The sequence below is a fragment of the Ascochyta rabiei genome, chromosome 1, assembly GCF_004011695.2.
Source record: "Ascochyta rabiei chromosome 1, complete sequence".
Taxonomy (NCBI): domain Eukaryota; kingdom Fungi; phylum Ascomycota; class Dothideomycetes; order Pleosporales; family Didymellaceae; genus Ascochyta; species Ascochyta rabiei.
Window position 1 is genome coordinate 1,555,480 of NC_082405.1, and position 15,754 is coordinate 1,571,233.

Genomic DNA, 15,754 nt, shown 5'->3' on the forward strand with positions numbered 1-15,754 from the left:
CTTTGTTGCTGCTTGGCCTCTTCTACATAGCTCCTGCTTTCAAGCGATCTCGTAGATATATAGATGAGCTGAGAAAGAGTCTCTAAGGGTCAGCTCACCAAGAGGCAGAGTCGAAGATACTTTTTCCCACTACGAGCAGCGTTCCACTCCTGCGCCAGGGTTCTTCCTGTTTTCGCGACACGATCCTCACAAACATGACGTCTCACCACTGACTGGTTAGTTGTTGTTCTGGAACACCGTATAGCACACCGCCCACAACAGTCATCAGTTGTCACTAAACTTATCTGCGCCTGATACAGGACGTCACGGCTGAGCACACCGACCTCACGTGGGATCCAGCCACGTAACAGGTCTCAGGAAACAGGCTATGCTAGTGTTGGCGCTTCCAGCTGTGGCGTCGAGGCAATGATCTACCTAATCCATCAATCACAGACCAGAGTGTCTGTTGCAATCAATTTCTGGATTCTTGGCCCAACGCCACAGGCCTACCCAATCGAACAATCTGTGAGGCGTTCCGCAGAAGTGTTGCCCAGGGGCCAGGAGTAACACCGGAGACCAGAACCACCGCTCAGCGGCGTGAAGGAGGTCTTGTGAGGAAAGCAACATACATGTTTCAACATAACGTCATTTCTGGGGTACAGATGGGATTCTTACCCAAAGATGGCATTGCTGACACTTTCTGATGGCATAGTGAAAATAACATGTTCAAGAATGAACCGCCTCGGAGTTAGGGAGGCTCCGCGGTGTCGCATGCCTGCAGGTCCTAACCTCAATCACACCAATGAAAGATCTTCAGGGACTTCCTTCTAGCAAAAGCTGGCGATCGCGAGTCTACCCCGATACCTGATCCTCTGCGTTTTCACAGTGACGTTGTGTGGGTTCCGTGGGCACGACCCACTTTTGCACAGGGCATCGATCGACAAGGGAGCTTTCAACCCCCAATCAGCGCTTCAGTTGTATTCCATCCCAGTTCCTGACCAAGCTCAACGTTCGAAAAGACGTCCATGCTCAAGGGCGGGTACGCGGCTTGGTTTCAATTCAGGTCCATCGCAATGATTCCACGTCATGGCATTTGCGGTCTGGAAGAATGCGCATCTCGTAGCTAGCATTCAAAAGGGTCTCGCATCCGTCCTCCATAAAACACTGGCAACTATTACCGTAACCTAGCATTGTCCTTCCACGCTTGCGCGTTCTTGCAGCTTTAGCTCACTCTATCGCAATCACATCGCCAATCAGCCAAACGACAAACTCTCAGCCGTTTCCGCAAGCGTTGCGTTACGCATCTCAAACCGTACCAAGCTACTTGGAACGCTAACGCTTTTGGGTCTGCTCAAGTCGTCCAGCTTACAACGATCCCCGCTCCAGCTGGACTATACAATTCAACTATTCGAAACAATTTCAAGCACACGACAAGCAACAAATCAATACCACAGCACAATGGCTCCCTCCACTAGACCTACACTGAACAGAGTAAGCATCACAAGTTGAAAAACACGACTAGCACTAACTTGCTTTGTAGAATGAGTCAATGCAGAAATATATTCTGCTCGCAGCTCAGAAAGAAGCTGTTCAACGTCGAATATCAATGTCCATCCCGTTTGGTCTACCGATGTCGACATCTTCACCTGAATTTCAGTCACTGTCATCATCGCCTGTATCGCCGACGGATTCCACTTCGACGTATCCAACAGCCACTGAGCCAGTCCCCACGAGATCGAGCACAGCAGCCCAGATGAGCGTTGATGACCTAAATACCGACGAATCCCACAAGCTCTACGAGATCAACCAGCAAATCGTAGCAACACTCATGGAGTTGCTCAACACCGACGCCGTCAAGACTGACCCACAATACCGTGCCTTCATACAGGAGAAGCTTATGGAGTCTGAACACCATATTCGCCAACAAAGACGCCGACACTCTTCCAATGCCGAGCGAGACCATGCATCCTCCATTGCCCACCATTTAGAACTTGGTCTCAATGCTTCCAAGACTTGGACCTAAGTTAATGGCATCTTTACGGACTTGTGAAAACTCATGCGGCCTTTTCTTTCTATTTGGCGCTGGCTATGGCGTGTTGCCTTTCCTGAGATGGAGTGCTCAGATCAGAGGATGACTGAAGAAGAGAATGATACCCAATGCATACATGCATTACCTGGAGTACGGTGTTTGTAGAAAGCAACTTGCATCCTCTTGACGTACCACTACCTAAGAGCAATGTAAATAACTCTTTCCACACTCTCTGCAGCGCTGTTCTGAATATGGCTACGCTCCAATAACATGTGCAATAACACCACAATTGAGTTTTCATGTGAAAACCTTCCTTTCGTGCCCACACCTACTGATCTTGGCTACAAGACATGGTGCATAGAAACGTTCTAGACTCGCATACTGATTCGGCGAGTTCCGACTTATCCGTAGCCCCTACAATCGTCTTCCTCTTTCTCCACATATTGCATTCGTACGCAACGGACCCTAGACTGAAAATTCTCTATCGCTCTGGAAATACCGCAAAATCAAGACATTCCGTCACTTTCAACCTACATGCTTCACAAGGTTTATTATTGGCAGTGCATTACTTGATAAGAAGTCGCCGCGCGCAAGTGGACACGGCACCCGCCGCAATCCTTTAGGCACACTCTCATAATGGGCATCGTCGATTTCGCCCCAGGTTTTCGCTTGCTTATCGGTGTGACATCATACCCAACGTCTTTCCACAACCACAAATGCAACCCCAAGAATATATTCCGGCACAATACGCTCATCCTACCCAAACTCACAGGCCCAACAAAAGTCCAAGCGCTGGAGACAAGAGTTTCGGCTGGTGTCGAAAGATGTTGTTGCTAATCGGTATGCCCAGTGCGGGGAAATTGACGTAACCCCTCAGTCAGTTGGGTGAGCCTTGCATTATTCTATCCTCACAACTGGGAGACCAATCGCAGGGAAACCGTCCTACTGGAAGAAGCCATGCTGAAAGTCTGAGCAACGGAGCAGCTGCAGGGTTCTTCTCGTGCATTCCAAACTGGCTCTTCCACGCGAGCCAAGCTGATTGCGTGACCTTACAGCAGACGAAAAGATGCATGCATATGGGGAGGATGTGTCAGAGGCTTTCCGTCTGCTCCGGAACCTTCGCGACGGATGAATGCGCGCATCTCATACCAATAATGTCCCCTGCTGGATCATCAGGGCCCTCGGTTTGGTATTGACTTCGATTTTCCTTCGAACGGACCTGCCTGGAGCTTCCTTCTCACCCATCTGCACCAGACGCCCCGCTTCGTCATCAAATCTATGGAATGCGGAGTGTGTCGATCCCTTGACATCCTGCTGCAGGGTTCGAAGAGCGATTGACTGTAGCCTTTGTCATTCGACGAACCGGGCCGGTAAGCTCATCACCATAGGTTACATCTGTCATTTGGCATTACGTTGTTGCTCGAAATAGCAGAAAGGCTTGAGGAAAGAAAGCCTAGCCTCCTGTTCAAGCTGCACAAGCATCAAGTCTCAAATGTTTTGTCAAGTCATTTCAGGCAAGCGACTCAAGTTGTCGATTGCCAGAATCGACCATGTGAAGGTAAGGCCGAAGGTTTCTTGAGCATCTCTATCACAGGCTGGAACGGGATGCCGAATCTCCAAAGCAAAAGTAGGTCGCATGGGCCGATCCACTGCTTCTATGTGCTTCATCACCAGATAAAATATTGGGCCGGAAACCGCCGTCTAATTTACAGGCTGCATGCGTCTCACACCCCTCGCAGTGTCTTACTCTGAGAGTCTACGAGCATCTACGAACGAACGGACATCGCCAACATGGGATGAGAACCGGGGTTGAGCCAGCAGTTTCTCGGTCAAACTTGATAAGCGTGCGTATCATGTGCTACTTGTTACCAGCTCGATGTTTCCAAACAAAGACCGTCGGAAGTCTATGTAGAAGCCGTCTACATTCCTGTGTTATTACAGGAAAATACTCTCCTCTGAAAGGGGAAAATCTGGCTATTCCCACATAAATCACATGTATGTAGACTGGCAACGATATTCCAGCCTTGTCTATTGTGCTTTTAAACTAATAAACCCGCTTTGCCCAAACAAGCTTAGTCAATCCCGAATGTAAACAGTTGGGCTGATATCCTATCAAATTCATTGTATCCCTTGTAAGAACGGACTTTAAGAACCCAAGGCGTAAATGGTCGTGACCATAGAAAACATGTTGCCTTCGAGCGCCTCAAACATCTTCGGCTAGATTGAGTAATGGCTGAACAACGGAATGATTCCGCGTGCTCTTCCCCTCCATATAGCTCCAACTCCGACCTTATCAACGTGGCTGTTCACCGCGGCGAATGTGATACCTCGTCCCATCATGTCCTGCGTGGTCTCTGTTTGTCACAAACGGAAGTACAGGTGATACATGTCACCTAACTGACGCCCAGGATCAGTCAGAACAATGTCATCCGACAAAGACTCCGCGAGCGAAAGCACCGCCTATATCAACGCCTCCGTGTACACCGTGAATGTCTCGAGTCCGTGGGCATCTGGTTTCATTGTATCCAACGATGGCTTCTTTACGCACGTCGGATCCACAGAGGAGATTTTATCCGAAGCGAAGCGGTCTCACCTAGTCGTGGTTGATCTGAGAGGTCGATTCACGATGCCGGGCATTCACGATGCGCACATGCACCTCTTGTTCTCTGGACTGGGCTTGACGTCACACGCTACCATTGACATGGACACTACCCACCTAAATATCGCCGAGAAAATCAAACATGGAAACTGCGCATGCGAGTACATGAATGCGTATCAAGACTGGGTCTTAGCCAGCGCTTACAATAACCAAGGGTTTCCTGATGGAGTCGCAGATCGCAAATATCTCGACAGGCTCTTCCCAGACCAGCCTGTTGTGGTGTCTGGAGGTGCAGCACATGCCATGCTGTTAAACACAGCCGCCTTGGTTCAGGCAGGTTACGATATCGAAAACGAACCAGACACACACGGCGCCAAGTTCTTCCGAAGAGCAGATGGTAGTCTCACAGGCGAGCTCGCGGAGAGCGCGATGGCAAAAGCTGCCATCTCCATTCCTGCTCCTAGCCGCGCACACGTAAAGCGTGCATTGAAACATGCCATTCGACTTGCCCACAAAGCTGGTGTCACAAGCACACAAGAAGCAAGCTCAAACACGATCTTGCTGCAAGCATTGAGCGAAATGGAAAGAGAAGGGTCGCTGGCTTTGGAAATATCTACGCACATTGTACATGAGAACGAGTGGCTTGCTTCTGAGAGCAAAAAAGGTTTGCAGCAACTCCTCGAAGTTGCCAATCAATACGCGAGCAAACACATCGATACGCGCTTCGTCAAAATTATGATGGATGGCGTGCCTCTCCCACCACTATTCACACAAGCAGGAATGACCGAACAGGGGGACATCGATCACAGCATGATTGTACCCCAGGATGCTGTAGAAGCCGTGCTCAAGTACGACAAGAAAGGGCTGACGGTGAAGATTCACTGCACTGGAACCGGCGCAACAAGGCACGCGCTCGATGCGATCGAAGCAGCAAGAAGGATCAATTTCAATGGTCCTAGGCACGAAATTGCACACAATTCAGGCGTGCATGATGGTAAGAAGATTACACATCTGCGAACCTATAAGTCACATTGTTCTAATATCTTACACAGATGATTTCAAGCGCTACGCCCCTCTTAACGTCACTGCCGAAATGTCACCTGCCGAACTATTTGTACATCCGGTCACGGCCGCGAGTGAGGGCCTGATGAACTGGAACTTCACTAGGATGATGGATGCTGGTGCTCATATCACCATCGGCTCAGACTGGGGTGCTGTGCCTGATCCCTCTCTATTCCAACACATGGCAAACATTGTCACAACAGTAGGACGAGGTGACAAAGCGGTTGGTGGAGAGGCTCTGTGCCTCATGATGACACTCAACGGCGCTATCGCTGTGGGTAGAGAAAGGGAGCTGGGCAGCATAGAAGTCGGAAAGAAAGCAAACTTCATTGTTATGAATCAAGACCTCAGCAAGGGGAATTTCGATGGCGCGAAGGTATTGCGGACTTACTTCGAAGGGGAGAAAGTATGGGATGCCAATGCGTGAGGGATGTCGTACTTTCCCAGGCTCGCGGCCGCTCCTCGGCTACTTGCTAACTGCGTCGACGCGTCGAACCTTCCTCCAAACTTTCACTACACAATTATCCAATCGCAACAAGTTGCTTCTGCACAGTCACAATGTTCTATGACATTAGGGAGGGTCTACGATGCATTTGTATTGTACAATTGGAGTTGTTGGATACATATTGCTCGGCTATCTCAATAGCTTCGCGGCAGCTCTAGTACTTTCTCACTGACGTAATTCAAAATCATCTCTCTGCTAACAGGAGCGATGCGAGGCACCATGCACTCTCTGAACCAACGCTCGACATCATATTCAGCCGCATATCCCATGCCACCATGAGCCAATATCGCCCTCTCGCATGCTTTGAAAGCCGCCTCTGCTGCCAAGTATTTGGCACTGTTTGCTGCAATGCCTACAGCATCTTGTCGAATAGAAGAGTCGGTTATACTCGCATCGTACAGACGAGCGGCATGGTAGGTTGCTAGTTTGGCTGCCTCGAGATTCATGTACGCATCGGCTAGCGGGTGAGCAACACCCTGATTCATGCCAATGGGTCTGTTGAAGACCTTGCGCTCGCGAGCATAGCCTGCTGCCCTTGCCAGGGCAGCGTATCCTAGTCCTAGTGCTTCACCGGCAAGTAAGCACCTTTCAGCGTTCATCCCATCCAAGATAATCTTGAATCCTTGTCCTTCTTTGCCGACCAGGGTGCTGGCAGGGACGCGGTAGTTGTCGAAGAACACCTCATTTGCATCCACCGCACGGCCGCCCATCTTCTTGATTTTCTTAATGTCAATCCCGGGGTTGCTCTTGTCCACGTCGATGCAGAATAAGGAGAGCGCCTGACTGGGCTTGGGGGCCTCCTCGGCAGCCTTCGTCCGAGCGAGAAGGATCATCTTTGATGCGACTTGAGCGCAGGTGATCCAGATCTTTTGACCAGTGATGGAGTATGTGTCGTCATCTTGTTTCTTTGCTGCAGTCGCGAGTGAGAGGGTATTGAGGCCGGCATTGGGTTCCGTGACGCCAAAACACGTCCGCCACTCTCCAGAGATGATCTTGGGTATTGTCCCTTCGAGCTGTTCCTTTGTGCCGAATTTGGCCAATGGCTGCGTGGCATAAACGTTCGCATGTATTGCCTGAGCGCCAGCCATACCAGCTCCAGATTCGGCAATTGTCTGCATCATGATGGTTGCTTCTGATATCCCCAGGCCAGCACCGCCATAAGCCTCCGGTAGCGCAACTCCAAGCCAGCCATCAGCTGCAAGAGCCGCGTGAAAGTCTTTAGGGTCGGTCCCATCCTGATCGTGTTCTTGCCAATACGTGTTTGGGAATTTGGCGCAGACTTGGCTGATAGCCTCTCGAACCATCAATTGGTTTTCAGTGAAACCGGTTATTTCCATGATGCGTCGCGGGGCGGTGGTCGAGAACGCCCTCCTCCGTGCGGACAGCCATACCCGGCTGCAGGTTTGTAAAGCTCTTCTTTGAAATTGTGGCATCGCGGGCAATGAGAAATAATGTGTCGGAAGCTTCGAATATTCCTCAGCGACCGCAGTTCGATTGTTTTCAATAGCGATGGCGAGAGCATATAGCCGACTTCGGTCTTTTCAGTGGGCCGCTGTGCGCCTCGGAAAAGCCAATCCGAATCCCAGATAGAGATCTTTGCGCTCGACATCTCGCAACCACCAATATCGACTTTGAGAGGCGTTCGATGACGAGCTGACTTCGGTCTGGGTGAGCTGTGCATGCTCATTGATGGCCAGACCTTTGTACGTAGGTATTCGAGTTTCCCGAATGTCCGTAATCCTCAACAACGCCTGCTGCGCCTGGTGTCCGCGGCCTCGGATCGAGTCTGGGCAACATCTGATGAATGAGATTGAACTAGAGGCGTTCCAAAAATTGAGACAACACGGTTTGAAGCCTTCCCTCAGCCTTTACAGTGCTAGGCAGGTATTTTATCCGGTTACGAGCGTATCGGGTGCGCGTGTTCAAGAAACCTTCCACGCTATGACCATGGCAACTCAACTTCAGCAAAGACGGGAAATCATGTACTGAATCCTTGCGACCCCGCGGGGAAGGACACGCGGGGATACAGAATCGACCCAGTACACCGGCTACAATCTGGGGACAATTCGTGGAGAAACACCTCAATGTTGTCAGGCGTCTTCTTGGCTGTAATGCCCAGAAATGCCCAGATCGCTTGCAGTACCAAGACGACATGAGCTGATGCGATTGACGGAACTCACCAGAACATCAATTCTTCCGGTTCCTCGTGGCTGAGAGTATCACAGGAACCTGACAGCCTTAGTCAACACAATCTTGGACACAGCAGAGTTGGACCTCAACTATTATGAGAATATCTTGCACTGACCCAACCTGGCGAGTAGCGGCCATGGACGAGTACTGAAGGTCTGAGGAGACTGCAGCAATGCTTCTTCGCCAGCTGCAGGTCTTCAATTGACTTGGAAGATATTCACTGCTGTCGCAGTAAGGTAACCAGTGAAGGATGCTGATCACGAGACCGAGCCACTGAGCACCGAAGCTCGGGCTGCTCGGCCATATTACTGATTCGATCCAATACTGGTTTAGATTGGTTGGGACCATATAGCTATATAAACATGGTCTTCGACCACAACGATGGAGCAGGGAACTAGATCAACTCTTTCACACTCTGATCCGACCTTCCCTATATCTCAGCTCCAACAACTGCCCAACATACACGTGGTCAAAGTTAAACTGTCACGATGAAGTTCACTTCTGCTCTCGTCGTTCCTCTCATCCCCGCACTGTCTTCGGCAGCTGCACTCGGTCGCCGCCAGAATCAGCAAGGTGATGGACCTCAGGGTGGCGCAGATGCTACACAGGGCGACCTTAGTGGACGACCACTACCACGCTTCCCCTTCCCTCGAGTTGAGTTCCCTGTCCCTACAGAGACAGTTGTGCTCAATCAGACCATGTACATCTACCCTGGTCAGATCTTTGATGGGCAGATGAAACGCTATGAGCGTGTGGAGGGTAGCTGCAACGAACAGGCCGAAGGAACTGATGCCGACGCTGTCTTCAACCTCATGAGTGGAGCCACTATCAGGAACGTCATCATTGGCCAGCACCAATCGGAGGGCATCCACGCCCTGGGTGATGCTTGGGTTGAGAATGGTGAGTCGAGTTTATAATTGGATATGGAGTTCAGACACTAACACCTGCTTCAGTGTGGTGGGAAGACGTCTGTGAGGACGCCCTGACCTCCAAGGGCCTCAATACTCAGCTCCGAGTCATCGGCGGCGGAGCCCGCAACGCTCAGGACAAGATCTTCCAGGACAATTCGCTCGGTGGCAAATTCAACATCACTGGCTTCTACGCTGAAACCTTTGGCACCTTCTACCAGTCCTGCGGAAACTGCCTTAACCAAGCCAAGCGCAACGTCACCATCCAGAACGTCATTGCCATCAACGGAACGCGCATGGGCATAATCAACCCCAACTTCGGCGACGAGTACCGCATCAAGAACTCGCAAGTTCAGGACGTCAAGTTCATGGTCGACAAGGAGATTGGTAACAACGTCCAGACGGTGCCTTACACTGTCGGCACCGGACCAGACGAGAAATACGCTCTGTACAACATGACTCGCGACCACATCACTGGCTTCAACGGAACTGCCACAAATGTTTATGAGCCTGAGCAGCCGTACGAGTGGCTGTCCGAGTTCTGGCCTGAGAAGTAGACGATTCGTGATGAGAGATTGAGCGACGACTTGTATATAGACTAATCACTAATGTCTCAAAGGTGCTTTCCCGTGTACCCATGACTCTCGTGATCTCATGGATTTTGTCAGAACGGACTCCAACCTCCGTGCCACAACACTACTCGATAGCCATCAGCATCCTCAAACGTCTTGCCTTGTCCTTCAGCGTCCCAGTAGGGATTATAACTCTCGGCCGACTCAAACCCAGCTTTTTCCATCTTCTTAACCGCCCTCATCCAGTCCTCGATATCAGGTAGATAGAAGACCAACAGGTTCTCTTTCGTGGGCGCTCGGCCAGGATCATGGCCCTCCTCCTCAGTGAACTCGAGATGATACGGTAGACTAGAATGGCCGAGCATCGCACCATTGAAACCAGCGTGTTTTTCAAAGGAGCCGATGATCTGAAAGCCAAGGCCGGTGGTGTAGATGGGAAGTAGTGCCGATATGGAGCGAGTAGGGCGCACGATGCGGAGGTGTGCTTGTGCAACGGGTGACTGGTTTGCAGACATCTTGGGTGTGTTGAAAGGTCTATGAGCAACGATGACTGTGAAGAGGGTCCAAGGTATATGTTACATCTCGTGTGTTTCTCTGACTAATCAGCCCCATCTAGATCAGATGACCACGGGAGGAGGGCAATGTGGTCATCTTCCAGAGGCTGGATCCGAAAAATAATAAGATCTGCCCAGAGATCTTTTCGCAAGACTGGCTGGGAAGTCTGGAAGGGATGAAGACAACAGAGTCTATGCTACTGTCCGAGTCCACCAATTTATCGAGGTATGTGACCTGAATAATTCCAGCTAACATTCAGAGACTGTCCAGTTTAATACACCCAAGAACTGATGATCCTCACTCCTCTTCCTCGCAAACTGTATGTCGCAACTTACACAGCGACATCATCTTTGATTTGTACTGGTTTGTTGCCCCATGGAAGAGCAGGATAGAAAACACACCACATACGTCCCGAGACCATGTGACGACGCATAGTTCTCAATCTGTGCACGTAACTTGGAAGAATTGAATGCCTCGAAATCAACATCGCCCTCTACCCAACGTATTTCCTCTTACAGCCAGCTCCGCGCTGAGCTCGACACAGAAGGAGGCCCCCTGACAAGCAAGCATCAAAACGCAACTGAGGACATTCTCGGACAGCCTGAGCCAGAAAGAAAATCCAAAATCCAAAATCCAGGCGCTTCTCAGCGGACGGCGTAAATTGCATCTGAAGTTGAAAAAGCTGGTCCATGCACAGTACTATTCGTTTCTTTGCTGATACAATTGTTTATATACTGAGCAACTCGATGCACATGACTGGAGGTTATGTGTTTCTTCCAATAGTGTAGCGACTTGTAGTATGACAAGTAACTTTCTCTTGTGAGAAACGGGCGAGCGATTGTCCATCTGTTCGACCATGAATTTGACATCTTCCTTGCTGAAGTCTTCAAAGTGAATGTTGTGCATAAGGTGATACTGTAACCTCCAAGAACGAGTTGGAATCGCTGGATGAACTCATGAGATGAGAGCCTGACGACTTGCATCTCGCCGTCGTGAGGATCAATGTTCTTGGCTGATGCTACCTAGCTTTGGGCACCTTGCAATACCGCACAATCACCACTCTCTGACTCGCTCAAGCAGACAAGAGCAAGATGCAGAACGCAACGACAAAGCCAACCCGCATCAGTCCTAGCCCCCGACCTAGCTTACACCCTCACCACCGCGCATACACCCAAGCCTTGGCAATACAATAAACAAACAAAAAAGAATGCTAGAACTAGCCTGCTTCACCGCCTCCTCCGCCCTAACCGCCGCCCGCGCAGGCGCCTCCCGAATCGAGCTATGCGCCTCGTACACTTCTGGCGGCGTAACCCCCTTGTTATCAACCCTCCACAGCATCCGCGACGAGCTGCAGCGCTCGAGCCCTTCTACCGCCACGATCCCCGGCGCACCAACTGCCGAGCATGGCCAAATCCCAATCTACATCATGATCCGCCCGCGCGGCGGGGACTTTAGCTACACGCCCACCGAGTTCGAAGCAATGAAATCCAGCATCGACGGCTTCCAAGCCATCGGCGACGGTGCGGTGCAAGGGTTCGTGTTCGGGATCCTGACGGCAGACGCGCGGGTCGATGGACCGCGGTGTCGCGAGCTGGTGGAGCTTGCGGCGCCGCTGCCGTGTACTTTTCACCGCGCGGTGGATGGGGTGGCGGACGAAGACCTGGAGGGGGCGGTGCAGACGATTGTCGAGTGTGGGTTTGAGAGTGTGCTGACTAGTGGTGGCGCGGGGAGTGCGAGGGAGGGGGTGGAGAGGGTTGCAGGGCTGCAGAAGAAGTATGGGGAGCGCATCACTTTGATTCTGGGGGGTGGGGTCAGAAGCTCGAATGTTGTGGGCTTGAAGAGAGAGGCGGGGGTGCGGTGGGTGCACTCTGCTGCTATCACGGGTCCAGGCGAGGAGGTGGACGAGGCGGAAGCGAGGAGAATGGTGGCATTGCTTCAACATGTATGAAGAATGCATGTGCGATCAAACACCGACAACGCCAAACGCCTCTTAGTCCCAAACGCCGGACATCTTACATGGTCCTACACAGTCCCGCTGCTCTCTCCCGTCTCGGCTCTTGGTCTCATCCCGTCAGGCGTAAATGTCCACCCTCTCCCTTCTGTCGGCGTCATCGCTCTCCGCTTCTCAACAGGGCTCCAGTCCATGCCCGGCGCTGGCAGCCCCTGCAACCCTGCATCGTCTCTCGCCCTCACCCTGACCCGCTCGCTCTCGCTACTGCCCCGTCCCACCAAACCATCACCGTCCGTGACCAAGCGCACGCCAGCAGTCCTCTGCCGCTGGCGTTCCTGCAGCTCGCGCTTGCTTTCTGCCTTTTTCTTCTCGAAATCGATGATCAACGTCTTGAAGTAGGCTTCGGCGGCGGGCGTGGCAGAGTAGTGCACGGGTGTCCAGCTGTACGCGTTCAGAACGAAGGGGTTTGCGCCGTACTGGAGGAGTAGACGCAGCGTCTTCAGCTCGCCAGCAGCGGAAGCATGGTGCAGGGCTGTGTTACCAGCATTGTCGTGCGCAGTGAGGATGGATGGGTCTTGTACGATGAGGGTTGGGATCAGGTGGAGGGTGCCGCTGCCGGATTTGCTGGAGAGCATGAGCTAGGGAAGTGTCAGTAGCGGTTTGGTGGAGAGGGAGGGGGCGCCGCTTACAGCGTCTAGGCCGGCTTTGTTAACCCACGGTATGCACTCTGGGAAGCGCTTTGCGAGCATGACGCCAGTCTCTTCTTTGCCTGCCATGGCCGCAAACATCAAGGGCGTCTCAAAGTCGTTGTTGCGACTGACGGAATCATCTTCGTGACCGGCATCGATGAGGAACTCCTAGTTGTTGCATGTCAGTATCGAGTGGTCTGCCGGCGGACCGCAATGACGTAGGCGCACAAGGGAAAACAACCTACAGCAATCTGCGTGAAGCCATGTTTGGCAGCGAGATGCAGGTTTGTGTTGCTCTTCTCTTGGTAGTCTGGATTGCGCAGGTAGTCGGCGTTGTTGCGAATGATGCGCTGCACGAGCGGCAGGTCGTTGAGCAGGATGGCACGACGCAGGCGCCGCGGTACATCAATCCTGACGGTGGTTAGCCGGGTGAGGCGGAAACGTGTCGAAGCAAGCTGTTCCTACATGTCGGTGACAGCGGAGCATGATGGAACACCCGGAGGTGACGCGTGCGCCGTTGTCAAGTGGGTGTTGGTGTGGTGATTGCGGAGAGACGCGAGCTGATGGGGGGGAGCTGCGGACCTCCGCCGCCATTCACTGAACAAGTTAGCACTGCACCTAGTGGGGCATGTTCGCCAGCCGCATGGATATTGTGTGTACGTGGGGGCAGTTGGATCGTTTGGGTGAATTGCATAGCCATGTCAATGCTCTTCTATTCATGATCATTAGGGTCATGGTTCCAACGTCACCGTCTGGCACATAGACTGTGCTTGCCAGAGGGAAAGGGTAGTCTACGCAGCCTCTACAATCCGTCAAAATCTCCTCCCGCATCGTCGTCGTCAATGTCTCCCTCCTGAATCTCCGATGCTAGCTCACGCTCGCGCTCCCTGGCCTCCTGGGCGTTCTTCAGCTCCAGCCTGTGCTGGTTCATGGGGTAGCGCATGGCCTTGACGCACTCGTCGTGCAGCGTCAGGCACGCCCGGATGCGGTCGTGGAAAGCCTCGCCAGGCTCGCGGGTTGCGTAGATGTCCCCTGCCTGCTTTGTCTGCATGAAGCCCTTCTCGTGGTCGATGGATGCCTCGATCACGCCATCGCGGATGGCCTTTGCGACAATGTACTCGGCCGACTCCTCGCTCTCGAGGCCCAGGCGGATGCAGATGTCGCGGAGTGAGATGCGCGAGTACGACAGCGACAGCATGCGGATGCCCGTCTTGATGACGTTCTGTCGCAGACGTAGAATCAGAGTGTAGGTCTGGTCCTTGTGGAAGGTGGCAGAGTGTGTTTGCACTACCTTGAGGAAGCCCTGCAGATCACCCACACGGACGGCCTGGACCAGACGGAAGTAGGGCTGCAGCGCGCGCTCCATGCGGGGCTGGCTGAAGACTTCGCGGTCGGGAATGTCGCCCATGAGCAGCTCGACGACGATCAGCAGCTTCATCGAGGCCTGGTAGAAGCCAGTGGCCACGTTGCCCGAGGGCGACTTGCGAGTGGCGCTGGTCAGGTGCTCGTGTGCCTCGGTGTAGGAGAGCTGGATGGCGCGTATGCGACCGAGGTAGTAGAGGTACCGGGCGACCTGGTTGTTGGGGGCGTTGGGCGGGAACTGTGTCTGGGCAACGAGGAGATCGGCTTGTGTGATGTCGGCGGTGGAGATGTAGTTGCGGAGGAGCAGCGTGGTGACGGAAGCCTGTGTATCTGGGTCCTTTCGGAGGACGGCGCTGCGCATGGCTGCCAGCAGCTTGCCGCGGATGTTGATGACGGGCGACTGCTTGGAAGGAGGCTTGGGGTCGAGCTCCTCGTGGAAGAGCGAGAAGTAGAAGTAGGCCTTTGCGCCCAGCGAGTCGAGCGTCCGCCTGTTCATGTCGCGGATCTTGTCGACCAGCTTCTCCGAGAACTCTGCGCCCTCGTCGTGCTCCTTCTGGTCGTAGAGGTAGACCTGTGTTGGTCAGCTTGGCTGCATCTGCGTTGCGTGGCGGCAAAGGCGCGGCGGGCAAACCCACCTGTATCAGGATGGCAATGTAGACATCAATCTCGGGCAGGGGCTCCTTGGCGCTGGTCTTGTTCGCCTGCACCTCCTCCTTGTACTGCGAGACGACGCTCTGTATGGCCTCGCCGTCCATGCCAATGTACTCGATGAAGGTGCGGGCCGTGGCATTGTTGGGTGAGTACGTCAGGATGATGACGGAGCACAGCACGCGGTCGGTGAGGCGCTTGCGGAGCGAGGATATGGAGCGCAGGGCGCGCAGGGCGAAGCGCGAGTCGAACTGGGCGACGGCGCGCTCGAGCAGGGCGAAGTTGCTGCGAATGTCTAGCGTGGTGGGGTCAGCGCGCTGCAGGAGGTACTTGCACGAGGCGACGTTGGTGGCGATGATGTGGTTGGGGCACATTTTGCGGACCGGCCAGGACGTGGTGCAGTTGGTGCAGGGGCAGCGCGAGGTGAAGGGCGGCATGCTGTGCTAGATCCAGATCTGGATCAAGATGTGTACATGCGTAGATGTGTAGACATGTACGTGTGGATGTGTGGACGTGTGGACGTGTGCAGGCGTGTCTACATCTCGAGGTACTCACCGGCAATGGCCTGCTGCTCTGTCTGCTCGGCCGTGGGCTTCTCCGCCGCGGTGACGACGCCTTCCATGCTGTCCGCCATGGTTGCCGTGCTGCCGTGCTGTGTGTCGTGTGCGATGGGCGGTGGAGAGGGAGGTGCGTGGAAGGGGAGGG

The 15,754-nt window shown here is 53.1% G+C and overlaps 8 protein-coding genes across 8 annotated transcripts, besides 1 other annotated feature; 4 read left to right on the top strand and 4 right to left on the bottom strand.

The window, feature by feature from the left end:
- Window positions 1-1,437: 1,437 nt before the first annotated feature.
- On the top strand, window positions 1,438-2,002 carry EKO05_0000450 (uncharacterized protein; the record flags this gene model as incomplete). The annotated part of the gene is made up of 2 exons (XM_038936575.1): window positions 1,438-1,470; window positions 1,520-2,002. The coding sequence occupies 2 exons, from the start codon at window positions 1,438-1,440 to the stop codon at window positions 2,000-2,002; spliced, it is 516 nt and encodes a 171-aa protein (XP_038802991.1).
- Window positions 2,003-4,430: 2,428 nt separating this feature from the next.
- On the top strand, window positions 4,431-6,096 carry EKO05_0000451 (uncharacterized protein; the record flags this gene model as incomplete). Its single annotated transcript, XM_038937047.1, has 2 exons — window positions 4,431-5,601; window positions 5,660-6,096. 2 exons carry the CDS (start codon window positions 4,431-4,433, stop codon window positions 6,094-6,096), a joined length of 1,608 nt encoding a protein of 535 aa, XP_038802992.1.
- A 212-nt stretch (window positions 6,097-6,308) lies between these two features.
- On the bottom strand, window positions 6,309-7,511 carry EKO05_0000452 (Medium-chain acyl-CoA dehydrogenase; the record flags this gene model as incomplete). Its single annotated transcript, XM_038944704.1, has 1 exon — window positions 6,309-7,511. The coding sequence occupies one exon, from the start codon at window positions 7,509-7,511 to the stop codon at window positions 6,309-6,311; it is 1,203 nt and encodes a 400-aa protein (XP_038802993.1).
- Window positions 7,512-8,852: 1,341 nt separating this feature from the next.
- Window positions 8,853-9,829, top strand: EKO05_0000453 (uncharacterized protein; the record flags this gene model as incomplete). The annotated part of the gene is made up of 2 exons (XM_038936711.1): window positions 8,853-9,264; window positions 9,318-9,829. 2 exons carry the CDS (start codon window positions 8,853-8,855, stop codon window positions 9,827-9,829), a joined length of 924 nt encoding a protein of 307 aa, XP_038802994.1.
- Window positions 9,830-9,936: 107 nt separating this feature from the next.
- EKO05_0000454 (uncharacterized protein) lies at window positions 9,937-10,359 on the bottom strand (the record flags this gene model as incomplete). Its single annotated transcript, XM_038944705.1, has 1 exon — window positions 9,937-10,359. The coding sequence occupies one exon, from the start codon at window positions 10,357-10,359 to the stop codon at window positions 9,937-9,939; it is 423 nt and encodes a 140-aa protein (XP_038802995.1).
- A 230-nt stretch (window positions 10,360-10,589) lies between these two features.
- Window positions 10,590-11,994: a mobile genetic element.
- EKO05_0000455 (uncharacterized protein) lies at window positions 11,607-12,347 on the top strand (the record flags this gene model as incomplete). Its single annotated transcript, XM_038944706.1, has 1 exon — window positions 11,607-12,347. The coding sequence occupies one exon, from the start codon at window positions 11,607-11,609 to the stop codon at window positions 12,345-12,347; it is 741 nt and encodes a 246-aa protein (XP_038802996.1).
- A 74-nt stretch (window positions 12,348-12,421) lies between these two features.
- On the bottom strand, window positions 12,422-13,506 carry EKO05_0000456 (Target of rapamycin complex 2 subunit avo2; the record flags this gene model as incomplete). The annotated part of the gene is made up of 4 exons (XM_038936549.2): window positions 12,422-12,988; window positions 13,040-13,207; window positions 13,285-13,450; window positions 13,505-13,506. Coding segments are annotated over 4 exons (903 nt in total).
- Window positions 13,507-13,841: 335 nt separating this feature from the next.
- On the bottom strand, window positions 13,842-15,683 carry EKO05_0000457 (26S proteasome non-ATPase regulatory subunit; the record flags this gene model as incomplete). The annotated part of the gene is made up of 3 exons (XM_059635437.1): window positions 13,842-14,972; window positions 15,037-15,344; window positions 15,605-15,683. The coding sequence occupies 3 exons, from the start codon at window positions 15,681-15,683 to the stop codon at window positions 13,842-13,844; spliced, it is 1,518 nt and encodes a 505-aa protein (XP_059491420.1).
- Between the last annotated feature and the right edge of the window lie 71 nt (window positions 15,684-15,754).